Source organism: Rutilus rutilus, assembly GCF_951802725.1.
Source record: "Rutilus rutilus genome assembly, chromosome: 22".
NCBI classification, from domain to species: domain Eukaryota; kingdom Metazoa; phylum Chordata; class Actinopteri; order Cypriniformes; family Leuciscidae; genus Rutilus; species Rutilus rutilus.
In genome coordinates, this window is record NC_140227.1 from 8711682 (window position 1) to 8739341 (window position 27660).

Consider the following 27660-nt stretch of genomic DNA (forward strand, 5'->3'; position numbering starts at 1 on the left):
GTAAGATTGATTTCCCCTACCTACCTGCTAGTTGGTCATACTAGTTCTTAAAACACAGTCTTAACATAATGGCTGTTTATGCAACTGACCTTACATAATATGATACTGTCATGAACAATGGGCCAGATATACGTCTTTATTTTTATTTTTCCCCTCCTATTTTTAAGCAATTAGCATTTCAGGGCACTTATACCAATATTTTTCACATCTAGTTTCTAGAAAAAAACTGTTCCCATCTTGGTAAATATACCAATCACACCAATACATTTTGGCAGTCACTTGTCGCCAACTAGTGGCGTAAAAGTGTAACTGCAGACTGACAGTCAGTCTGAAAAGGCTGCAAACACGCAAGCAGAGTGATGTAAAAGCGAAATAACGTTCTTTATACTTTAATATTAATATATTATAAAACGGTTTAATTTACTATCATTATTATTTTGTTTTTCGGATGGATATAATATGGGCTATATAACAGTAGGCTACACGTGTTAATATACTGTAGCGTTCACACAATGTCCTGTACACTGAAGCTCTGGGGGGTTTGTGAGTGTTACGTTCACCCTGGTACCTGGTACTCAAGATACCGTTACTTAGCACTTCACACACCCACACACGCAGTACATTCTCAATGAAATCATGAGATAAATAAATGTGACTATGAGCGGGTTTACTGGCAAGAGGACTGAAATCACAGAGGTATGTTCTATAAATAAAACTAGATTAGACTATGATTTATGTCATTTCAGCAACTAATTCCACTTGCATGTATTGGGATTTTTGTAGTGTGTGATTTTTTTTATTTTTGTTTTATTTCTAATGAAGCGTGTGGAGCTGCATGTGTTTTTTGTACCCGATGATCAGTTTGATCGGAGGTTGAATAAAGTTTCAGCTGAAGCTGTGGACACTTTCATCTCTGCTGGATTTATCAGGTCAGTTATTTTGTCTAGAGTCTGCGGCTATGTGTCACCTTTTACATTTGTGAATTTAATTTAATTTATATATTATAGGCCCTAATAATTATGTGTTATTTATCTTGCCTATAAATCAGTCATTACACAGCAAAAATGTAAAAGGCAACATACCAAATCATTGTTTTAAACAGCAGAACATTTTAAGAATAACAAACCATATTTGTGACAACCTACCTTGACCTGATATTTATGAAAAATACCCTTGTCCTTAGAACACAGTTCAGCTTCTGTTAAAATCTCCCACCATCATTTTGATTCTTGTCTGTAGCCTACTATCTAGTGTATTTTTAATTGCAGAACCAAATTCACTAATGGTCTAATTAAAGAAAGTGTTGAACTTGTGTTTAAAAGTAATGTAAAAAAAAGTTCCTAGTTCCTGATAGGCCAATATATATATGACAACTAAGTTCTAAACTATAGGTTAGAGTTATTAAATATTTACGAATAAATAGATTTTGATCCACAAATAAAGACATAATAATAATTCTAACTCCATGCTGATCTCCCCTACTCAGTTTATACATATTGTAATACATATTGTAAGCTTTTTGTTTCAGAGTGGATTCAGATGTGAGTCTGTCTGATCTTAGATCTGATCTTGGATTATTTCTTGGCCTGGACAGGATCACAGAGAGATATGTTTTTTTAAAATGTGTTGGCAGAAGTTTGGCGCTGGTGAGTAGCTATAATTTCCGTATTTTTTTATTTAGATGAAAGTAGCTCAAATTACTGTAAGCATGTTGGAGTTATTTACAGTACACCACATTAAGCACAAAGTGTAATGATGATGGTGGTTAAAAGTTTGAGTACAAAGTACATAGGACACAGGACAAAATGAAAATACTTCACTCTCAATACAGACAATCAACAATTGCAAAATGTGAATATGCTATGTAGACAGATGCATAGTTTCCATTGTGAAGCAGAATAAAGTTAAAATAAACTGTCACAACTCCTGTAATTTGATCTCAGGTTAAATTCAGACAAGAGGGAGAACTGACAGTAAAATCATTTACTCCACCATTTGTAAGTATTTGTGATATAAAGTTTATTTTATTTGTGGTAATCAGCCGATTTATGCATGATTTCTGTCTTCTTTCCATGACCCCATTAGGCTCCTTTTCCTGAGCTCTACCTTTTACCTGTGGTAGAGAATGACAGTGGCCTTTGCTCCAGCTCTCTGACCTCTGATACTTTAATAAGCAACAGTGACCATTACAGTCACGATTTGCCAAGACCAACATGTGCACCTGGCATGATAAAAGAGCCTATTAAATTCCCCTCAATCAATAAAGGACCTCAGCAATCTGTCCTAATGCAGGATGCAGAGGAGAACGAGAATGATGAAGATGCAGAATCCACTGACACTCCTCATCTAACATATCGTTCACAAGATCAGATGGAACCTGTAAACAAACACCCCGGTATGAAAACACTAAGAATATAAGCACAGGTGCACTCTTGATAATTAACTACTAAGTTACAAGCCTCATTTTTTAAGGAACAATAAGGGTGTTTACATGGCAACGATGTACTAAAAACGGAAGAGTTTTTCCTTTGCATTTTTGAAAAGATAAAAACATTGTCAAAACAGTCCCCGTTCACACGAATCCACAAAAATGACTAAAAATACTGTATTATGCATGCCAGGCCAGTAATAGTAAAGAAACACTATGCGCCTATAGACTGAACACATAATACACGTGCATGACATCACAGTTATCACAAATTTGCATTTTTGTAGTTTCCACAGAGATGATAACGGTATTGTTGTAAAAAAATAAAAATAAAACTTGTACTTTGAAACCCGCACTTTGTGTTTTCAGGCCCCCAAAACACCATTGCCATATAAATGAACTGCAAAAATGCATTAAAAAAATATTTCGTTTTTGTTCCATTTTGTAAAATGCACATATATTTATGCACTACTAAATATTTTTGGATTACACCATAAAACTTGAAACGCAACTCTATTTATAACTAAATATTTACGGAAGTAAATCAGGAGTTAACTGTTTGAATAAAATAGCAGATTGAGTGAATTGCATCAATAATAAAGCTGTTTCACTAAAGATATCTTTAAAGGAGCTACCAAAGATGAGCATAACAGATGTACTTTGCATTATGCAGATTGGATAAATGTCATATAATGTGACTAGGCATTACCTTACAGAGACCTTTATTTTAGATTTCTGCCTTAAGAACAAATGGTACTGCTGGAAAAAGTAGTTAGTTACAAACTAGCTAGTAGTTATTGTAGTAGTTACTCTATGGCCTGAGCTGAACTGGTGTGTCCAGTAAGGGAGAATAATAATCATTTAATACAAATAATTGTATTAATGTTCATTCATGTGTAGTGCAAGTTTCCTGACGAAACCAACCTGATCTCACGTAAAAACTAAACTATGTAACGAGGTGGTGATTTTGTATGATGTGAGTCGTAAAAATCGTTATGATTATTATGATTGTGAACCCTACATATACCCGTCACATGGGGCATAAGCAGACTGTATGAAAACGTACAAATGAGATTGTTTAAATTCATATGAATTAGCCAACAATTAATCAAAACGGAAAATAGGTACAAATTGCGATAAGATTGTGACAAAACATTTTATATAATGTACACAATACTTACATTTTTACTTAAACATTATTGGGTACTTACACTCACCTAAAGGATTATTAGGAACACCTGTTCAATTTCTCATTAATACAATTATCTAATCAACCAATCACATGGCAGTTGCTTCAATGCATTTAGGGGTGTGGTCCTGGTCAAGACAATCTCCTGAACTCCAAACTGAATGTCAGAATGGGAAAGAAAGGTGATTTAAGCAATTTTGAGCGTGGCATGGTTGTTGGTGCCAGATGGGCCGGTCTGAGTATTTCACAATCTGCTCAGTTACTGGGATTTTCACGCACAACCATTTCTAGGGTTTACAAAGAATGGTGTGAAAAGGGAAAAACATCCAGTATGCGGCAGTCCTGTGGGTGAAAATGCCTTGTTGATGCTAGAGGTCAGAGGAGAATGGGCCGACTGATTCAAGCTGATAGAGAGCAACTTTGACTGAAATAACCACTCGTTACAACCGAGGTATGCAGCAAAGCATTTGTGAAGCCACAACACGCACAACCTTGAGGCGGATGGGCTACAACAGCAGAAGACCCCACCGGGTACCACTCATCTCCACTACAAATAGGAAAAAGAGGCTACAATTTGCACGAGCTCACCAAAATTGGACAGTTGAAGACTGGAAAAATGTTGCCTGGTCTGATGAGTCTCGATTTCTGTTGAGACATTCAGATGGTAGAGTCAGAATTTGGCGTAAACAGAATGAGAACATGGATCCATCATGCCTTGTTACCACTGTGCAGGCTGGTGGTGGTGGTGTAATGGTGTGGGGGATGTTTTCTTGGCACACTTTAGGCCCCTTAGTGCCAATTGGGCATCGTTTAAATGCCACGGCCTACCTGAGCATTGTTTCTGACCATGTCCATCCCTTTATGACCACCATGTACCCATCCTCTGATGGCTACTTCCAGCAGGATAATGCATCATGTCACAAAGCTCGAATCATTTCAAATTGGTTTCTTGAACATGACAATGAGTTCACTGTACTAAAATGGCCCCCACAGTCACCAGATCTCAACCCAATAGAGCATCTTTGGGATGTGGTGGAACGGGAGCTTCGTGCCCTGGATGTGCATCCCACAAATCTCCATCAACTGCAAGATGCTATCCTATCAATATGGGGCAACATTTCTAAAGAATGCTTTCAGCACCTTGTTGAATCAATGCCACGTAGAATTAAGGCAGTTCTGAAGGCGAAAGGGGGTCAAACACAGTATTAGTATGGTGTTCCTAATAATCCTTTAGGTGAGTGTATGTCAAGTTATTCATTTCTGTTCAATGCAGACAGACATCTTGCCAAACAGGGTTGTTGTTTTTTTTAAGTAGAAATGGATACACCTGCACAAAAGAAACATTTAAAAAAAAAAAAAAACAGGAACTCTGGAGCTCCAGAGCCATTTGTGGATTCTCATGGACTGGCAAGGTAACCTGATTCTTTTAGCTTCTGTCATTGTTAAATACGTTTAATAGTTAACTATTTATTGGTAATAAATATTAAAAGGATTAGCTCTATAATCAAATATTTAGTTGCCTTTACCCTATGTTTTACATTTAGGAAATTGAATAGGTCTCTGACACTGAAATCAAGTGAAGAAAAAACATATGATGTGGTAAGAGATGATCTTTATTTTTTCTCATATTACATCTGATAAAACCAATAGAGCATCGTTCTAGTCATTCAAGTGTTGTACAGAATGCAGTGTTGTAGTTTCAGAATTTCATCCAGACCACTATTCATGTAGAGAGTTTCTGAAGGTTTAGTAGAGGTCTTTTAGACAAAACAGGAAGTAACGTACCCTCATTTAGACACCATGAGGTTTATAGGCTGAGTAAAATTCCTCACGCAGCTGGCGGTTGAACAGTGTGTTCTGGACATTGTTGTAAGAAGCTTTCAGTGTGGATTTTATGTGTTTTCACAGGTTCTTATGAGTAGACCAACCTCTCCACTCCCAGAGAGCAGTTCTGCACTGTCTGTCTATTCCATGGAATTTTATACACAACATACTACCACTAGTAAGACATGAGCAGTTACTAACAAATGGTGTCATTCTTGTTCTTGAATACCGTATTCAAAAATTTTATGCTTTCAGACAATGAGCTGATAAAGGAAATCAAGCTACTCAAAGAGCAAAGGAAGGAGCTTGAACAAACAAGGCAAGAACTTTTGAAAAAGGGCAGAGAGCTTTTAGCTTTTAACAGACATCGAAGGAACCAAGGTATAATGCCCTCTACAATTAGGCATGTACACTTCTCAACTATCATATGAAATGTTCAAGAACTGTATCTTTAACGTTGTCATTGTCTTTCTGCTTAGCTTCGGTTCACAGACAAATTGCTAATATTCTCCAGATAATTCTCTGACACATTCATAATTCTCTCATCCCTAAATTCATAGTTCTTTCAAAGATGAAAAGGCATCCAGGTCCTAATGCAGCAAAACATTTTACTTTTATGAGGTGGTGATTTCAAATGAATTTGTACTCTGAGATGCGTAACAAAACAAGATTTTTAGAAAGAAAAAAAACGTGAAGGCACACCTCTAACCCCATCCCTAAAACTAACTGTCAGTGTGGTACAAATGAGATTCGCCAAGCATAAAATAGTTACAAATTGTCCTAGGATTGTTTTAAAACATCCCCAAACTATCATACTACCATCAATGTTCTTGTCTGTTACTGTAAAGTTCTTCTTATGAAATGTTTGTATATTATTAGAGTGCAGACCTTTTTTATCTTTTTAGTCTTGTGAAACTTGTTTGGCCTCAGCACCTGGAAAAGCATGATGACAACCTTTGATTGTGTCTTTCTTGGTTTCTCCCTTGCTACTCTGCCATGGATTTCAGTCATGTACTCTAACAATAATAATTAAAAGGTCTTCTAGTATTAGTAGCACGGCAACTTGAGCAATGCTCATTCCCGCTATCTCAGGGAAACCAGGGTTACGTGAGTAACCATAACATTCCCTTTCGATACGGTTCATTCGCACTTATGGGGAACTTAATACAATAGTGCCTTGCTACAAGCGCAGAACGGAAGTCGCTCTGCGAGCCGACAGTTTAGAGGCGCTCAAACTGAGGGCCCCCACGATCAGCTGTATAAAGAGAGGCTCAGACCACAGTCGGAGCCTGCTACATAATAAATAAGTATTTCAGACTGATAACACTCATGTTTGAAGGTTGTTTAGGTTGTAAAATCTGATGAAAGTAGACAGTGAGGACCAGCCAGCCGCCGCACAGATATCTGCGATATAGACTCCGCTGGACCACACACAAGAAGAGACCATACTTCTAGTGGAGTTGGGCCTCACTCCTAAGGGGCAAAACAAGTCCACAGACTTGTAAGTCAGTGATATTGCATCCACAATCCATCTGTTAAGTCTTTGCTTTGAAACCAGCAGCCCTTTAGTGCGGCCCCCAATGCTGACAAATAGCTGCTCTGATTGCCGAAACTGGCCAGAGCACTCATTATACACTCTGAGGACCCTTAAGGGATAGAGTTTATGAGGTGCCTGTTCGTTTTCTGCAACGGAAGAGCCAACAACGCTATCACCTGCGTTATGGACGGGGTAGAAAGCACTTTTGGCATCTAACTTTTCCTTGGCATAAGGACCACTTTACTGTCATTAGGAACGAACCCAAGGCAGGAAGGTTCCACAGATAGGGCCTGCAGATCTCCTACTCACTTGACTGATGCTAAAGCCAATAGGAGAGTAGTCTTAAGCGAGAGTGACCAAAGGTCAGCTGATTCGAGTGGCTCAAAAGGAGGACCTCGAAGCAAGGAGGGCCTAGAGAGCAGTCTTAAGCAAGACTGACTGAAGGTTATAACGCAAAGTTGAAATGTTGTTGCCCAAATAGAAAAACAATATGTGGTGTTGGAGGAAAAGATGCACGAGAGACATGAGATTGCGTATTTTCCCCTGGTTTAATAAAATGAATTAATGTCACACTCATCCGCATACATGGGGATTGAGTGAGGAAAAGCATACAAATAAACATTCAAACAAGCCTGACAGCTCCCATCGAGGGGCCATGCATGCAGGTCTCAACTCCGGCCGAGGGTGCCAAACTGTTCCCCCCGTTTGAGAGTGGAGGTCTCTCCTCAGCAGTAAGGGCCATGGAGGTGCTGACAGCAACTGAATACATTTTGGTAACCAAGGCTGGTTCTTGGCTTGGCGTGGCCCTTCAGCTGCAGAGCTGTCAGCGCTGTTGTTCCGCTGCTAGTTTCCACGGGGAGACGAGTTGAGAAGAGCGGTTTCAGTCTTCAGAGCAGCGAGATGATCTTCGCACTGAAGGAGAAAGATTCTGACCAACGGCGTTTCTGTGTGACTAATATAGGAAGTGAACCCCTCCCTTTCTGGCAGGCTGAAATGCCATTTGTCTGTGACATGAACCAGTCAGGCTTCAGGATACCGAGAAAAGAGGGGTTTTCCCCACAAGGATCAGATAAAATCTGACACAATGCGAGTGAACCGTATCGAACGGGAACCACTCACCATCATGAAGGTGGGGGAAATTATCTTGGTTACATTGTCATGATCATCACTAGAAGGCTTTTGAGCAGCAATAGATTTGGGAATTTTGTGGCATTATAATTGCACGTGTCAAAATTATGCAAGGAATATAATCTTGAACAACTAAAACTTTGAGTCTGAGAGCTGGACAGTCAATAACACTTTATTTTGATAGTTCACTTTAGACATTCTACTTACTAGAAGTAACTTTGCAACTTCATGTCAACTACCGGTCAGAGTATTAGTTGACTAACAACTAATTGTTAGTCTGTTACTGCTAACAAATAATTGTATTGGTCCCCCGAACAACAGACATTCTACTAACTACAAGTAACTTTGCAAGTATGTCAACTTTATTTTTCTCTAACCCTAACCTAACAGTCTAAAAATACTAATGAGTTACTTGACATGTAGTTGCAAAGTTCCTAAATGTCTAAAGTGGAACGAATAATGTGTAACTGAAAAGTTTACTGTAAAATTTTATTGCTGAAGTTATATGAATAGAATATACTGTATGTTATAAAAAATATGGGTAACACTTTATTTTGATGGTCCCCTTTAGACATTCTGTTGCCTATAAGAAACATTCCACCTACATGTCAACTAACTCTCATTATAGTCAGTAGAATGTTGGGGGACCATCAAAATAAAATATTAGCCAATTTTAAACACAGTCTACTCAACTTGAAACAATACTCAACTAATACTCTGAGAGTTAGTTAACATATAGGTGGTAATTTTCTTATAGTCAACAAAATGTCTAAAGGGAACCATCAAAATAAAGTGTAACCAAAATGTGTTATATATTCAATGATCTTTCTGTCTTCATAGAAGGTATTTTAGAATTGCAGTCTCTCTTAAATCTGACAGATTTCATGTTTGTGAAATGAGTGTTAAGTTAGGTTAGGGTGTATAAATTATTATTTTTTGTTTGCCTCTAAAGCACGTGACAGGTGGAAGAGGCAATATTTTGACACTAAGAAGGCAACAACACTTCTGGAGGACACGCTAAAGAGTCTACAACTGGAACTTCACACCTTCTACAGTAAAATGCTACAACAACTCCAAGCCAGAGATGGTGCAAAACGACAAATGCAAGCAAAGAAACAATCAAGCACAAAGTTGAAGGTAGATTAAACATTTTCTTACTCTTATACTGACTAAATCATTCTTCATTTGTAAAACTCCTCAACAGGGAAGAAATTGACAATTTCTTTCTTATTTTAACCCTCGATGGTGTATCGTCATTTATAAATGATGCAGAGAAAATAAATTGCATTTAAAATACAGTAATATTCCACCAATGAAATTATATTTTAGTATTATCATATGACATCCCCTTCAGCCAATAACATTTTAATATTTGTGCCATGTGCTTGACATTTTTGGCAACAAGGAAGGTGACATGCTGTCAGTGAGTTCATTTTATTGGAAATACATATCCTTTTTTTTTTTTTTTTTAATGTTACATCCAAATGTCTAAATGTCTGTTCTAAAGTGTTGGGAAATTTTTAATGCACATTTTGTAAAAAAGTACTTTTATGGGATAAATATTTTCCATCTTAATTGTTCATTACTGGCAGGCAGTATAATAGCCTTTTTGCCTTTGCTGGAACCAGCTTCCAGAGGAGATCAGATGTGCTCCTACTGTAGTCACATTCAAATCCAGACTCAAAACACATCTGTTTAGCTATGCATTTACTGAATGAGCACTGTGCCAATGTTCGTCCGACTGTTTGTACTGTATTTTATTTTGTATTCTTCTAAACTGTTTTAACTATTCTTATTTCTTTTTATTATTTTAATTTCTTCTATGTAAAGCACTTTGAATTGCCATTGTGTATGAAATGTGCTATATAAATAAACTTGCCTTGCCTTGCCTTGCCTTTGTTTTAGGTTGATGTTAGTAAGTTTTATAGAAGACAGAGAGAAAAAGCTGTACCTTTTCCAGAAAGTATTGGTGATAGTGACGGCAGTGCATCAGAAAATATGGTCATCGTAGTAAGAAAGGAAAGAGTTGAAGATCAAGCAGGATAGAAGCAGTGAGATTGATGGCAGAGATGAAGAATATACAATAAGTCATAGATTACTGTGGAAGCCCAAAGAAAATGCATTTGAATGTTTGTGAAGTTTCAGACAATTTGCAAAAACATTTTACCCGGACAATGTCAGTTATAGATGACAGCATCCTAAAAAAAGGTCAAAGGTCAACTGTAGATTAATTATATTATATATATATATATATATATTAGCAGCTGTGATTTCATAATTAGTCTCATAGAGGGTTAATATTTTGATCAATTAAAGCAAAAACATTGTGCTTTGTATTTACAGAATGATCTGATAATCCAGATTATGACGGAGTGCAGTGAAATTGATAATCTGAGGAAACAAGTGGATGATGCTAAAATGAAACTGGCTACAGAGATCAAGGTACTAAAGAGACATGTCCTGGTTAATTCTATTGTTAGTTTCAGCACTTTATTTCTTTATGTTTCTTTATTTGTCTAGTTGAGAAAGCAAGCTGCCACAGAACTACCGGCCCTGAGAGCAGAACTGATGCAAAAGAGAGCTCAGCTTTAAAGAAACACAGAATACACATATATGTGCTTAACATTAGATTTCTTAGAAATTAGATTTGTTGTGATTCAACCTTCAATGAAATAATGAAATTGTGTATAAAAGACTTTTAACATTTACATAAAGCACAAAAGATAGTATTTAAGAGATTTGACAGATATTGTTTTGCAGTTTGAGTAATGTGTAAATGCTATATCTGCTTCCTGGGTTTAGTCTGGCTGTTTAAAAATGAATTATGTAATTCCTGCACCATTCATGACACCAAATGACCTTAATGAGTTTCTGAAAAAGAATGAGTTTCTCAAACACTTCCTCTGTCCTCTGAGATGGTTAAGCCTAGGATGTAGAGCAATGGTTTGAAAGCATCACAGTGTTTATACATTTTGGGGAAAACAACCTTTGAATGACTGACTTATCATTAATTGCATGTTAAAATGGGTTTTAACATCCAAAAAATTACATACTTCACCTTTAACATATTAACTACACAAATCATTATTTTCATAATTTGTAAAAATTACCTCAAATTAAAAAAAAAGTCTCAGAGAATTGAGCTGTCAAGAAAAGCAAACATAGTGCTTTAGGATCATTATGCTGATTTAGGATCATTTGCAGTATTACGTTTGGGAAATTATGTTCATGCAAATGATTACATGTAATAAATGTGTCGATGTCCATTAAAATTCAATTAAATATAAAGTTTTAGTAGGCTTGCTGACAAGGAATGTGTTATTTATTCGGTTTATGATACAACAATCAAATTAATCATAAATATGACAAATATTTATGGTAAGCACTTCTTCAGTCACTCAGACCTTGTGTGAATATTGACAACAAGAGACAGCAGAATCCTATAAGGCAGCAGCAGACTCCCTGTGTACTTTGGGTATTAGGGCGTTCCACATGTCCACAGTCTGTTGCTTGGCGGTTGGATCACTGCTGTAGTCCAGGAGATTTCCGTTCCACATTCCGATTCCTTTCAGACCATGTTGAGACACATAGGCAGCTTTTAGAGCAATACTTTCTGGGTCATCATACCACACCTGATGGACCTTGCCTTCTGTGTCCTGTAAATAAAAATCGTATGCATTTTAGGGAAAATATAACATGTCTGTCTAAAATACATTGACTCATATAAACTCAATATCCCTCGTATAAAGATGAATAAACATTGATCACTGATATTGCATTATGTTTGAAAAGGTTAATTTATACTGTAGTAAATATTGTGATAAAACATTTAGAATTAATACTGTACCTTGTAATTATAATATGGAGCTCGCTGGTTCTCATCCCACAGTCTTCCTGATATTGAGCTGTTGATCTGTTTCATCATGATGCTGTAGGGAATTTGTTTCCCAGATGCATCACTACATGGAGCCCCTCTGAATGGCACTTTTGGAATTGTACATATTCCATCCTGTTAGAATAACAAAGAGAGTGTCAAACTGAATATTAGTTAAAACAATTATGACTTCTCTGTTCTATTGTCTAATCTACATAACATTAAATTATTGTTGTAATAACTTTTCTATAACAATTTCTATCTATCTATCTATCTATCTATCTATCTATCTATCTATCTATCTATCTATCTATCTATCTATCTATCATCTAATCTACATAACATTAAATTATTAACAATTTCTATCTATCTATCTATCTATCTATCTATCTATCTATCTATATATATATATATATATATATATATATATATACAGTGCAATGCATAAGTGAATACACCCATGCTAAAGTTGACTAAAAAGAGGAATAAAAAATCATATTTTGGAAATTGAACTTAATGCCTTAATTTAAAAAATTAGGAAAAATCCAACCTTTAAGGACACCATACGATACACATTATACATACGATAATGTATCGTAAATAAATAAATGTTCTTCCTTAAAATACATGGTGCATAAGTGAGTACACCCCTATGTTAAATTCCCATAGAGGCAGGCAGATTTTTATTTTTAAGTATTTTTTTAAACAAAATTTTAGGATACTATGCATCCTGATAAAGTTCCCTTGGCCTTTGGAATTAAAATAGCCCCACATCATCACATAGCCTTCACCATACCTAGAGATTGGCATGATTTTATTTCAGTTAGCCTAAAAGCTAGTTTGATTTGCATTGAGAGATGATCTTATGGAAAGTACCCCATGCCAATCTCTAGGTATGGTGAAGGCTATGTGATGATGTGGGGCTATTTTAATTCCAAAGGCCAAGGGAACTTTCTCAGGATGCATAGTATCCTAAAATTTTATTTTTTTAAATACTTAAAAATAAAAATCTGCCTGCCTCTATGGGAATTTAACATAGGGGTGTACTCACTTATGCACCATGTATTTTAAGGAAGAACATTTATTTATTTACGATACATTATTCATTCACAAAGAAAATTGGTGTCCCTAAAGGTTGGATTTTTCCTAATTTTTTAAATTAAGGCATTAAGTTCAATTTCCAAAATATGATTTTTTATTCCTCTTTTTAGTCAACTTTAGCATGGGTGTATTCACTTATGCATTGCACTGTATATACATACATACATACATACACACACACACACACACTGAACAAAATTATAAACGCAACACACAGATCTAAGACTTTTTCTATGTACACAAAAGGCCTATTTCTCTCAAATATTGTTATCAAATCTGTCTGAATCTGTGTTAGTGAGCACTTCTCCTTTACCGAGATAATCCATCCACCTCACAGGTGTGGCATATCAAGATGTTGATTAGACAGCATGATTATCGCACAGGTGTGCCTTAGGCTGGCCACAATAAAAGGCCACTCTAAAATGTGCAGTTTTACTGTATTGGGGGGTCCGAAAACCAGTCAGTATCTGGTGTGACCACCATTTGCCTCATGCAGTGCAACACATCTCCTTTGCATAGAGTATATCAGGTTGTTGATTGTGGCTTGTGGAATGTTGGTCCACTCCTCTTCAATGGCTGTGCGAAGTTGCTGGATATTGGCAGGACCTGGAACACGCTGTCATATACGTCGATCCAGAGCATCCCAAACATGCTCAATGAGTGACATGTCCGGTGAGTATGCTGACCATGCAAGAACTGGGATGTTTTCAGCTTCCAGTAATTGTGTACAGATCCTTGCAACATGGGGCCGTGCATTATTATGCTGCAACAGGAGGTGATGGTTGTGGATGAATGGCACAACAATGGGCCTCAGGATCTCATCACGGTATTTCTGTGCATTCAAAATGCCATCAATAAAATGCACCTGTGTTCGTTGTCCATAACATGTGCCTGCCCATACCATAACCCCACCGCCACCATGGGCCACTCGATCCACAACGTTGACATCAGCAAACCGCTCACCTACACGACGCCTTACACACTGTCTGCCATCTGCCCTGTACAGTGAATTGCACGCTCCCTCAAATCTTGCGACATCTGTGGCATTGTGCTGTGTGATAAAACTGCACATTAAAGAGTGGCCTTTTATCAGAGATCAGAGAACAGCAGCACTTGAGCGTACAGCGATCCCATTCTCCGTCTTCATTAGTTATAAGTGTTAATTCATTATTATATTATTAGTAACAGAAAGACAAACACTATAATACTTTCTCATTTACCATCAGCAAATGCACATTTATATTATTTAAATACATTTTTGAATATGTAATAAACATTTAATTTCACAAATCTTGCAGACTTAGTCGAACCCAGCTGTCAGATATTCTGAAGTGCGCATTTGTAGCCTGCAAGAACGTGTTCGTTGCGTGATGGTTGGTCCATGTTAATTAAATACGGACAGGAGAGTTCAGTTTCACTGGAGACGCACGGTTACCCTCAATTACCCACTCTGTCATACAATCATGTCATTTTCACTGTGTGTGCTATATGTCAAATTAGTGTTACCTTTATATGAAAAAAAAATAAAACATAATAATAATTCCTAGTGCACACAAATCCTGTTGGTTACAGTGTTTACTTCCTTTTTATTCATATTTTTTCATACACTTTCTTTATTTGGATATATATTAATATTTATACATAGGCATTATATCGACCATCAGCCACCCTGCTCTCTAAGATATCGGCATTGGCATCAAAAAAACAATATTGGTCAACCACAACTATTCATCACAATTCAGAATATACTTATATGTGTTTGTATGTTAGGCCCAATCCAGTCTCAACAGAAGTCCTAATCAGTCCTGCGAAATGGCACAATTGTCATATGATCTAGGTTGTAAAAAACTTACAATCTAAACCTCACCATAAAAAAAAACATAAAAGTCATACACTTTTGTACAACCTAAGTTTCGTACAATTTCGACATCAGTGGTGAAAGAAATCACAATCGCTGCAGGTGCAGAAGATGATATGGTGCCAAAACAAGGAGGGTTGTTTACGAGTATTTAGAAATGAATGCTACATTCAATGAGAAGTGATAAGCAAATCACAGTGGCTACTCAAAAAGGAATTATAATTTCACCCTTTTCCCAAAGCAAGTCCTTTGCCAACTTTGTTGAGAAAGCTGACTTTTTCAGATTGGTGTTTACCTACCAATTGATTTGACATGTTTATTAGTTTATTGCATTACATCGCATTGGCTATATCGAAAAGCCCTAGTACTGCATGTCATTTTCAATAAAGTACTGAAAATAATGAAAATAAATTGCTTACCACTGAAAAATGTAGGCAGCTGTAGTCATAACCATACCATGGAACACCCATCACAAGTTTCTTTGACTCTATGTTCATGCTGATGTATTGATCATAGGCTGAAAGACATATGTCTTAACTTCAGGTGTGCATTTTGAAATGGAAACATAAAACATAATTTATAATGTTATGGTCAAACCAACATCTTGGTTACTATTATAACCTCCATTCCCGGATGGAGGGAACTAGACATTTGCATGAGATCAAATTTTCAAAAACCAAATAGACTCATTTTTTTATTTTTAAATCACTTACCTGCCAATGTCTGATTGAAGGGGCTATTGGCCATGGCTATACAATCACCCCAGATCTGGCTTTGCTCATCATAGGACATAACAAACAAGAGATCACATGAATCGGCAATGGCAAGGTAATCATAGCAACGCTTATCGATGCATTTGGGCGACCAAGCCACATCAAATGATACCTATGATTCAAGATGAGAAGACAGTATGTCAGGGGCTTTGAAAGTGCTTATATGACATCATTGTCAGATGTGCTGTTTTACCTGAGAGCCTGGGATCTCTGTGTGAAAACTTTCAGTGGTTTCCTTGACGAGGGCTGTCAAAGCATAGTATTCAGGGGAACCGGTCTGCACTGCCTGCTCAACGTCTAGGTTTATTCCATTCATAAACTGACTCTTTGCCAGCTTGACCTTTGCCTGGATCCAAGCTGTCCTATTTACTGGATCCACAATATCTGTGAGTGGTACATCTCCTGTGAAGAACATTTCATCAATCATGTCAATTTGATCAGTGATCAAGTCACTTTTACTATGGCTCATACTTTGGGTTAGTGATTTGAAGAAACCCCCAACCTTAAGTATTGAACTTTGGCACATTTATTCCCCTAGTACCCTTTCTGCTAAAGGCAAGAATGATACCCCAATGTGGCTTCTTGAGAATAGGTGTGTTATTCTTTCTAAGGGTTTGATTTTGGCATAAAACAACAAAACAAGTAAAAAAAATTATCCCATAGACTTATCCCATAGAGGAAGGACCCAGGCCATATCTAAAGACTAGAATATTACAGATAATAGTGGGTGGCTGTTTTGAATTGGGGCAATAAGCAATCAAACGGAATAGCCTATTACACTATAACAACTACATAGAAAATCCCTGGCTATAACACACAATACTCCAGCAACATGGTAGTGGGTTTTGCGAGGGTAAGCGCAACACATGTTGTTAAAAAAAATTTAAAAACATTGTATGATTTGAAATGTACACCGTAAAACTTTGACCTGTAAATTAAAATGTTGCCAGTAATTTACTTTTAATTGTACAGTTCTTTACTGTAATCTACTTTACAGTATGTTACCAAATTAAAACTCGAGTTAACTCATTTCATTTGCAAAAACTAACTGCCTTTAATTGGCCAACTGCCATTCATTTTATAAATTAATATTTATAATGCGCTAATATTGTGAGCATATTATTACTGTGAACTTATTTCATTTGAGTCCACATAAAAATAAAAATAAATGTTTTAAAGGTGTCATGACCCACATTTTGCATTTTTCCACGAGAATCAATGTATGTTATGATTGCCTAACGATTATACACTGGCCGGGAAGCTGATATTTAAAAGTGAAGCGTTTGTTTACCTCAGGGTTTGTAAAATATCCCACGTGCACGCGCACTCAAATACGAGATTTTGATTTCTACCCTGGCTTGACGTCACGACGGTGGAGGATATGCCATATATGGACAGCGCAGCAGGAAGCAAAAAGTGTACAAGTGTACAAAAAAGTAGGTAACAATGCTTGTATGCAAACGAATGACTAGATGATTTTGATATATCTGTCAAATTACAAACACTGCTAGGAGTAGACAAGAGGGAGATTGTGACATTGACACTTTGATGCATAATGTCCACTACAGTGTCAGAGTCAGGATGGTACTTTAGCAAATAAGCCACTTCACTGGACATTAGTGAGTCATCTAATACACTGTGACTCACTGAAAAGTACATAAACATAGTTTTACATATGATGCATTGTTATTATGAAGTTTGCCCTCAACGATAAACAGACAAGAAAATGATACAGCTATATTTTCATAGAATTGTATATTAAATAACTATGACAACATATCATTATTATATTTTTTTTATAGAATAGATAAGGATAGATAAATAAAACAAACAGTCAAGTAATAATAAACATAAAGAAAAACATCTCGTTACATGTCTAAAGAAGAAAATATTGAATGTCTAAATAACCACAACGTGAAACAAGGCAAAAACACCACATGATAGTAAACGTTTATCTCAATAACCGCTGTTAAGCTGATAAAAAAATTACACTACATCTCCGTTACATTTAAATAAAAGGTAAACCTATGCGGGAGAAAATAGCAACAAATGTTTTAGCTCGTTACTGATGTTAATGTACGTCTCAGTCAAAATTATTGTCTTTGCCATTCAGAGACATCTTGATGTAGACGTCCATCCAACAACTCAACATCTTTACTTTCTAGCTCTGGTTCGGAGTCCGGCTCAAACATGTACGGTTGAATCCCATAGGTCGCGGCAGGGTCTGGTTCATTGACAACTTGAGCCATGATGTCAGTTTGTAATGATATGCTAAAGCGCTGTCAACCCCCCTCCTTCCTGCAACCAATCAACGCGCCCCTCATTTGCATTATTATAATGACCGTCCACGACAGCCAAAACATCGCATCAGATCTCGCGAGACAATAATGCCTTTAGAAATAAGGGTCTGAGGAGCTCTGTGTTTATTTTTTTTCCACTTTTTTTTTTTAGAAGTGCCTGAAAGACTATAATAGAGCGTTGGGTATCCAAGGTAACACGAGGTCATGACTCCTTTAAATAAAGTGATTGTCACTGGATCAGCAACAACACGGTCACTGCCTTTTAAATAAAGCAACATGCAGCATATTATCAGTTTCTTGATCTTGTCCTGGACTGAAGCACAGACTCTACTCTTCAGCACAATGGTAACCCACAAAACTCAATTTTACGGTAAACTACTGGCATATATAATGTTTTTTAACTTACATTGTATTACTGTTAAATACATTTCATGGGTGTGTCTTTTTATCTTACACTACAAAAAGAAAAAGTAACATTGACGTAGTATTGTAGTGAGATAATTAAGTGAATATGTAAGTGATTGTTGAGCATTAGTGATGAACATCTGCTGTTAATAAGTAGAATCACTGAAGTAGAAGAACAACAAAAACAGAAAAAAAAGAGAAGAGATGAACAGAAACAAGAACTACAACTGACTTCCAGCCATTACCTATTATTACACTTATTAATAACCAGTTTGACTTAATTTCTGTCATATGTATACAGAAGCTCTTATTGAGAATTAACAGAGGTTTAGATGTTGATGTTTAATTGAAAAGGTTTGTTTTGATGTGACCTTTATGGGTAACAGTGTTTGCTTTAGTTGGGCTCTTGACCCTTGACTTTTTAACATCAGGTTTCTTTTCTCTTTTTTTTTTGGTTGCTTAAAGGAGAACTCCGTTCAATTTTAACATTGAGCTCATTTTTTTGTATTTTTGTATCACTCACATGGCTGGGCACTTGTAATGACACATCAAGGATGTTAAGAGACTAAAAGCAGGTTTAAAAGTTGCCCCATTGAAGTCAACAGGGTGCAAATTTTAAAAAGAGGATAACACGGTGTAGGTAACACCGATTTTTGTCGTTGTTCTCTGTACTGACATCACTCCAAATTTACAAAAAAAATGAGCTCAATGTTAAAATTGACCGTAAAAATTCTCCTTTAAACTGTGTTTTTGCGAAGCACATTTTTTATGGCAAAACAAAATTATGATGATCATTGAATGCTGATATTTATGTATTGATGATGACATAACCATCATATAGTCTCTTGATTCACGATCTCATCCAGAGATCTCATCCCTTATCAAAAGGATTACATTATTAACTCATGTAAATTTTACATTACCACCACTGTGAAACTACAGCATAAGTTCCAACAGCAATCAGTTATAATTTAAAAAAAATAATTTTCTAAAACACATCATAAAAAAAATAACTAGCTACAGTATAATTTAGACACACAAATATCAAAATCAGCACATGAAACTCAACAATGGTGGCAATAAAAAAGAACATTCAGCTGCATAATTTAATCATGCTGCAGTGCATGTTCAGAGTTTTGTTCTATGCTGGCAACCGGCATGCATTGCGACATGAAACTTGATTGTCACCATTGTTGAGATTCCTATGCTGATTGTTGATGTCTGTGTGAGTTGATTTTTGATTTCACTGTTCTTCAAAATGACCTATTATTGAAACATTACTGGATCTCATGCTGTAGAATCACAGAGATGCTATAATCAATAAATATAAAATTAAAATACACATAAAATCAAAGATTAGACACAGGAGGAGATCGGTGAATCAGAAAGTCCAAGACGATTATGGCATCGTCACAACAGCCAAAAACACCTGATCAACTTCCTCTTGGCTTTTGAAAAAAATGTGCTTAATAAACTCACTGTACTACAGCAGCCAGAGAAAAACAAATGAGCCCAACTAAAGCAAACACTTATCACCATAATAATAAACAAACTTTATTATTTTCAATAAAACATCAACAACTAAATCCCTGTTAATTCTCAACAGGAACTTAGCCTAATGGTAAACTGGAAGTCAGTTGTAGTTCTTGTGTTTCTCTTTTTTCTCCTCTTGTTTCTATTTCCTTAAGTGATTCTGCTTATCAGATGTTTCATCAGTGTCTGAATTCACTCACTTCTTTTCATTCACTCTGTCAAGTGGACTATATTAGTAATCTATTGTAGGGAATGGTGAATGAGGGGTGTGGTTTGGAACAGCCTCTGAGTGTCGACTTTGAGTGCTGTTAATTCCCAGTATATTCCTGTAGGCTATTTTCTCGAAAATGACAAAGATTGCCCAGAATGCATTATTTTCTACGGTATATTACTGTATTAATTGAAAATGGTATGTTACTGTCAGAATTTGGCCGTTTTTTACAGCAAGGTTTTACAGTGTAGGCTACAAAATGCTTATAAAAGACTTTGCTATTATGTCCAGTCAAACCCTACCTTTCAGGACCAATCGAGCTCCTTTAGAGTGAGCATAACACATGAGTTCAGCATCATATTGCCCAAAAGCTGCAACTGTTGTAACTTTCGTCCAGTCATAAAACCTCCAAGCCTTTTTCCCAACATCAAATACAAAAACCTGGAAAAGATGCATTAACTGTTTGTGTTAGACAGCTTTCTAGAATAAAGATAAGAGTTTTTTTGTTTGTTTTTTTATAAGAGATTATTGTCTTTATCACGATACATTATTATAATCAGTGTATTTTACTAACCAAAAAAAAAAAAAATGAAGCCCCTCCTTCCGAAATACAAAATGTGCTGCGATAGGTTAGCTGGCCCAGTGTGTTGTGATTGGCAGTGCTTAGCACGTGATCGGGGAATGTCCCGCCCCTCCTTAATTCATCCCATTCTTAATCTGTAAGGTTTAATATGGAGTTGGCCCACCCTTTGCAGCTATAACATCTCCAACTCTTCTAGGAAGGCTTCCCAGCAAACACAGAACGTTGGCACAACGTACCCAACCTTCTAACAACTTTTTAACAACATGGCCAAAAGGTTTCTATAACTACGTTGTGTGGTGAAGGTTGTTACAGCGTTGTCACAATGTTGACATTGAACCACCGTTCAGGGCCATCGCTTAAGGTTGTGCCTAGGGTGTCTGGACAACCACTGGACGACATATGTACTTGTCACTGCCCTGAAGCGCAAAAAAAACTTTTAAATTTCAACTGACCATTGGGCCGTCTCTCATTCTTCATCGAGCAATCCATACGTGAGAATTGCGTTTAATTTACCTCAGCTAAATAAGATACGTAATAATTCAAACACAACCTACAACTTCCTTGTCTAATGTGACATTTATTTGAACATCTTCTGGTCAGGTAAATATTTAATAACTTTATGCCAAAAGTATGAAGCCAAAATGACTTTAATGAGGAGTAATTGATTTCAGCACATAGCCTAGCCTACTTGTTGCACGTTAATGCTTTTTCCTTTTTTTTTTTGGAAATGCACAGAGAAAAAATATTTTTGTAACTGTTTATTTTTTCCTTTCATTTGTCATCTCATTCATTTCTTTGCAAAATTTTCTCATGTCTGCTCATGCTAGTTAACGTTAATCCACTCCCTGTTTTGTTTTCTCACAAATGTATGACTTTTGGAAGTGCAATTTGATTACCATATGCAGTTTTAATAAAGTTGAATTAGGTAACCTTCTATGTCATTTTTACTCTTCAAAGTGTACACTTGTTAGGCCCATAAATAATAACAGGGATAAACAATATTTAAAAAGTATATAATTTTTTAACATATGATGAAAAAAAATCTATCGGGTTGAGGTCAGGACTGTGCAGTCCAGTCAAGTTCCTCCACACCAAACTCGCTCATCTATGTCTTTACGGACCTTGCTTTGTGCACTGGTGTGCAGTCATGTTGAAACAGGAACATCCCCAAACTGTTCCCACAAAGTTGGGAGTTGACCATGGAATATTTAGTAGTGAGAAAATTTCACGAATGAACTTATTGCACAGGCGGCAACCTATCACGGTACCAAATTCACTGAGCTCCTGAAAGCGACCCATTCTTTCACAAATGTGTGTAGAAGCAGTATGGAGGCACAGGTGCTTGATTTTATACAACTGTGGCCATGGAAGTCATTGGAATACCTGAATTCAATTATTTGGAGGGCTGTTTATTGTGTATGTCCTTGGCTGAACTTTACCATAGTCCAATATTACATTAACATTATAATAATAATTTTAAATTAGGAATGCTTATCAAAACTTAAATAAAGAACACAAAACATAACTTTTTCTGCATCATCAAAATCCATAAATTCAGTCCTGTCACAGCAAGGTCAGTCCTGTCTCGCAGGAAATTATGACACAAAAATGTACTAATTGAGGAAATATTGATGAATTAATCTATTTAACTGTGTAGATGAAGGTGGGGGTATATATCCACTTCTATGTTTTGTAAAAATCTCCTATGTAAAGGTAGTTATTTTACAACTATATGAGTGCCTGGCGGGTATTCTGTGATTTTGTTGACCGAAAAGTTACTTATATTTTTTAAAGGAATTAGAAAACCATGTTAGATACAATCAGGGACATGTGATCAATAAGAAAATGCTATTTATTTGTATCAAAGAAATTAATTAGGAAACAATTCTAGCATATACAAATTTGTCTGTGACAGGGCCTGACATTTTAGGGGTGAAATGCATATAAAAATGTATTTTATTCAATCATAAAAACATGCTGAGATGGCATGATATGTGTTTCTCATAGTTTAACATATCCTCCATATGACTCAACATTCAGATTTAAGAATACGATTTTTTTTTTTTTTTTTTGGAAATGTATGTTTCTGGTAGAATGTCCCTTGTATTACCTTAGTTTCCAGCAAATGTCATGATTAAATGGTGGATATAACATTGTATCTATAATGTATATTTAAAAAAATAAAATAAAATAGGCTACCACTCTGATATGTTCTGTGAAATCCGTGCTTGCAAAGTCTGTGCATGAAATCCATTCTGCATGATCCTCTAACATTGTCGGGGTCTGAATCAGGCTCGAATTGGTTTGAAATTGAGGCCATCCTCAATATTTACACTGGATAAGAATTCGCAATTATGGAGGGCGGGACATTCCCCGAACACGTGCTAAGCACTGCCAATCACAACACACTGGGCCAATAATGTAATAATGTAAAATATGTAAAAAATAATTAATTTTTTGACCAATCAATCATGAAAACATATCCTAGTACACTCCAAAAGCAAAATCAAAACTTTGTGAAAGGGCATAATAGGACCCCTTTACATTTATTTAAGTTTTTTTTTTTTTTTTTTGTCTGAGTAAAATACACTGATTATAATAATATATCGTGATAAAGACAATATCTTTAAAAAAAAAAAACTAAAAAAAAACTCTTATCTTTTTTAAAGTTAATGTGCATGTAAAGGCAAACGTCCCAAAACTTTTGTCAATATAGAGTATAATAAGGACTTAATTCATTAGAATACATTTAAAGTGTAATGTCTATTTTCAAATAACGTTTTACTATGGCATGCATTAAATAGGCTACACTGTAAAAAGTGAACAGTTGGATCAACTTAAAAGAATTACTTCAATTGGTAACACCTAAAGAAATTAAGTTTTCTCAACTTAAATTATCACGTTTTCACGATAAAAACTTAATTACAAAAAAACGTCAAAAAAAAAACAATTCTAGTAGGCCTACGTAAAAAAAAAAAAAAATCCGTAAAAAAAAAAAAAAAAATTATAGTATTTCGAGATTAAAGTCGAAACGTTTCGAGAATAAAGTCGAAACGTTTAGAGAATACAGTCTTCTATAGAAGTTGCGTGTGTGTGCATTCATAACGGCGCGCGTCCACTGGTGGATAGGGCGTGTTTCCAATTCTGAATTTTGTGTGTGTGTGTCTGTGTAAATAAATGCACTTGTGAAGTCGAACTGCCTCGGACATGGATCTACAGAAAATAGTAGCTTTTTACTTTTATCTGGGCTTTCAACAAAAAGAAAATTCGAGGTGCCAATCTACCAACATGCATTATCATGGCGTCGCCTATAGAGACGAGCACAGACTCCGCCGGAGTAGGTTCACAATCTGATCGCAACTGTATGTGGCAGTGTTTTTGACGTGTTTTCGTGCTCGTCTATAATAGGCAACACTATCTGGGTCGAGAACACTTAACAGTATCCGCGCTGATTCCCTCTTCACCGTTCTGGATACATTTTAGGTGCATCATTCTGTATCCAATCATTTGGCCGGATCCCGTTATTTCCTCAGATATAAAGCTGGCTACCTCCATCCAGTCTGAAAAGTGTTTTCGCCTGTAAAGTCTATTCCGGCGCAGTATATTTTGTAACGTCCTAAAACAAATGGTAATGCCATGTTAGATTAGCACCTTTAAAAATATTACGACTTTATTCTCGAAACATTTCGACTTTAATCTCGACACGTTTCGACTTTAATCTCGAAACATTTCGACTTTATTCTCGAAACATTTCGACTTTAATCTCGAAATGATAGCATTTTTTTTTTTTACAGAACTTTTTTTTTTTTTTTTTACAGATTTTTTTTTTTTTTACGTTGCGGTTCGACTTTAATCTCGAAACGTTTCGACTTTAATCTCGAAATTATAGCTTTTTTTTTTCAGATTTTTTTTTTTTTTTTACATTGCGGTTCAGGGCTTCCATAGAATTCAGCCTTGATCAATGTCAGCTTCACCTGGGTCAAATTATGTCACTTTCTCTGAGTCACACCCTTAAAGGCGTATTTCACACATTTTATTTAGTTTTATGTAAACATGACAGGACTGACCGAAAACATGGAGACAGTTGTAAAATAATATTTATTTGTAGAATTTATATAGAATTTCATGTTTTTGATCAATTGATGTGAATGATAACAGCTTAAACTTGTTATTGGTGGAGTTTTTTTCTAAATAACAGTTTTTAGCATAACAAAACTATGAAAGCTGTAGCTCCAATTTGGCTGAGGACAAGGACATGGACAGGATGTGTAATTTTCAAAAGTGTTTTTAATAAAGAAAGAAATATCTGAGAACCTAATGAATGAGATATCCCCAACACACACACACTATGGCAAGCCGTTTTAACATTTAATCATTTAAACCGACTAGTCTCTATTTTCATGCTACTAGTACTTATTTTTTAGATACTAGTATCTATTCCATTAAGTACTAGTACTTATTCATTAGCTACTAGTGCTTATTCTTTAGGTACTAGTGCCTATTCTTTAGATACTAGTGCTTATTCTTTAGGTACTAGTACCTTTTTAAAGATAGTACTTATTCATTAGATACTAGTTCTTATTTATTAGATACTAGTACTTATTCCAATAGCGACTAGTTCTTATTTATTAGGTACTAGTACTTATTCATTAGATACTAGTTCTTATTTATTAGATACTAGTACTTATTCATTAGTTACTAGTACTTATTATTAGAGACTAGTACTTATTCATTAGATACTAGTACTTATTCCAATAGTGACTAGTAATTATTCTTTTGTTACTAGTAACAATTATTTAATTTTTTTGCCATTGACTTCTATGGGGATCTGTCATTCAGATATCAACTATTCAGTTCTGACTAGTATGTATTCCAATTGTGACTAGTACGTATTTATTAGATACTAGTAGTTATTCATTAGGTACTAGTACTTATTTTTTAGATACTAGTACCTATTACTAGATACTAGTATGTATTCAATAAATACTAGTACTAAGTCATTAAATAGTAGTACCTATTAAATAGATACTAGTACCTATTAAATAGATACTAGTACTTATTCATTAGCTACTAGTACTTATTCAATAGATACTAGTACTTATTCATTAGATACTAGTACTTATTCATTTGATGCTAGTACCTATTAATTAGCTACTAGTACTTATTAATTAGCTACTAGTACTTATTCAATAGATACTAGTACCTATTTATTACATACTAGTATTTATTCCAAATGTTACTAGTAAGATTTTTTATTTTACTAGTAAGACTTTTAATTTAACTCTCCAGTGGCCGTTCTGACTAGTCATAACATAAGACGAGTAAAAAAGCAGTTGTGACTAGTAAAATAAGAATAGTTACTAGTAGCAATTACAAAAGATACTAGTGTCTAATAAATAGGTACTAGTATCTATTGAATAAGTACTAGTAGCTAATTAATAAGTACTAGTATCTAATTAATAGGTACTAGTATCTAATAAGTACTAAAGAATAAGTACTAGTATCTATTGAATAAGTACTAGTAGCTAATGAATAAGTACTAGTATCTATTTAATAGGTACTAGTATCTATTTAATAGGTACTAGTATCTAATGACTTAGTACTAGTATTTATTGAATACATACTAGTATCTAGTAATAGGTACTAGATTCTAAAAAATAAGTACTAGTACCTAATGAATAACTACTAGTATCTAATAAATACGTACTAGTCACAATTGGAATACATACTAGTCAGAACTGAATAGTTGATATCTGAATGACAGATCCCCATAGAAGTCAATGGCAAAAAAAAAATATATTTGTTACTAGTAACAAAAGAATAATTACTAGTTACTATTGGAATAAGTACTAGTATCTAATGAATAAGTACTAGTATCTATTTAATAGGTACTAGTATCTAATGAATAAGTACTAGTATCTAATAATAAGTACTAGTAACTAATGAATAAGTACTAGTAAATAAGAACTAGTATCTAATGAATAAGTACTAGTATCTTTAAAAAGGTACTAGTACCTAAAGAATAAGCACTAGTATCTAAAGAATAGGCACTAGTACCTAAAGAATAAGCACTAGTAGCTAATGAATAAGTACTAGTACTTAATGGAATAGATACTAGTATCTAAAAAATAAGTACTAGTAGCATGAAAATAGAGACTAGTCGGTATAAATGATTAAATGTTAAAACGGCTTGCCATACACACACACACACACACACATATATTTTACATTACATTACATATATACTGTATATATATATACATAAAACAGCATGCAGCAGCAGTAATTGGTGATGATGAATTATAGTGAGTGAATAAGCTAAAAAAATATGGACAAGTTAAGATATAAAGCAGTTAAGTTTCTTTCTTGGAACTGCCACAGAGAAGCTCTACTAACAGTGACCCTCAACAAAGGACAGATTTAGACACTGAATGTCACAAAATGAACGTACTAATGATCTAGCATAATATGTTTGCAAATGCCACTTGGTTTGCTATTTTGTGTCCGTATTTAACGCCATCAGCTGATCGCTGGATGGGTCCAGTGAACTGTCACTCACCTCAAACGCCGGTTGGGATCGAATGGGTTGACAGAGTTCCTCTCGTGCACATGGACAAAAGTTGGACCACGCCTGTGCGGACAAAGTCAGCGCGAGGAGAAACACAGAGATCTGCATTGTATGCTAAAATATATGTTAAAACCGAGCGGCAACCTCCCCGTCTCTCTCTTGAAACCAACACGGAAGTGAGTTAAACTGCAATTCATTGACTGGCCGCTTGGCCTGGCTGCAGAAGTGAGTCAAATCTATATCTCCCTCATGTTAAAATTACCAACTTTACAGCAGAAAAAAATGTTTACAGCCTGGATCTCTATGTGGCTTTGGTCTATACAGCTAATTTTGCCCTTCATAACAACT

The 27660-nt window shown here is 35.5% G+C and overlaps 2 protein-coding genes across 2 annotated transcripts; one reads left to right on the plus strand and one right to left on the minus strand.

Moving 5' to 3' along the window:
• Positions 1 to 503: 503 nt before the first annotated feature.
• On the plus strand, positions 504 to 10747 carry spata1 (spermatogenesis associated 1). The gene is made up of 12 exons (XM_084395012.1): positions 504 to 696; positions 823 to 929; positions 1529 to 1646; positions 1944 to 1997; positions 2086 to 2395; positions 4933 to 5029; positions 5162 to 5216; positions 5526 to 5619; positions 5697 to 5822; positions 9059 to 9243; positions 10450 to 10548; positions 10627 to 10747. Exons 1-12 carry the CDS (start codon positions 658 to 660, stop codon positions 10696 to 10698), a joined length of 1356 nt encoding a protein of 451 aa, XP_084251138.1. The 5' UTR covers positions 504 to 657; the 3' UTR covers positions 10699 to 10747.
• On the minus strand, positions 10585 to 27558 carry ctbs (chitobiase, di-N-acetyl). The gene is made up of 7 exons (XM_084395011.1): positions 27304 to 27558; positions 20464 to 20602; positions 15906 to 16114; positions 15653 to 15824; positions 15359 to 15456; positions 11954 to 12115; positions 10585 to 11762 (listed from the first exon to the last, which is right to left on the minus strand). The coding sequence occupies exons 1-7, from the start codon at positions 27418 to 27420 to the stop codon at positions 11547 to 11549; spliced, it is 1113 nt and encodes a 370-aa protein (XP_084251137.1). The 5' UTR covers positions 27421 to 27558; the 3' UTR covers positions 10585 to 11546.
• Between the last annotated feature and the right edge of the window lie 102 nt (positions 27559 to 27660).

Excerpts from the sequence above, each read along its gene's own strand:
- ctbs (XM_084395011.1), bottom strand. The coding sequence starts at position 27,420 with ATGCAGATCTCTGTGTTTCTCCTCGCGCTGACTTTGTCCGCACAGGCG. Across the intron at positions 20,603-27,303 it reads GATCCCAACCGGCGTTTGAG|GTTTTTGTATTTGATGTTGG; the intron begins GTGAGTGACAGT and ends CATCTTTTCCAG. Across the intron at positions 15,825-15,905 it reads CAGAGATCCCAGGCTCTCAG|GTATCATTTGATGTGGCTTG; the intron begins GTAAAACAGCAC and ends CTTGAATCATAG.
- spata1 (XM_084395012.1), top strand. The coding sequence starts at position 658 with ATGAGCGGGTTTACTGGCAAGAGGACTGAAATCACAGAG. Across the intron at positions 2,396-4,932 it reads ACCTGTAAACAAACACCCCG|AAATGGATACACCTGCACAA; the intron begins GTATGAAAACAC and ends TTTTTTAAGTAG. Across the intron at positions 5,217-5,525 it reads AAGAAAAAACATATGATGTG|GTTCTTATGAGTAGACCAAC; the intron begins GTAAGAGATGAT and ends GTGTTTTCACAG.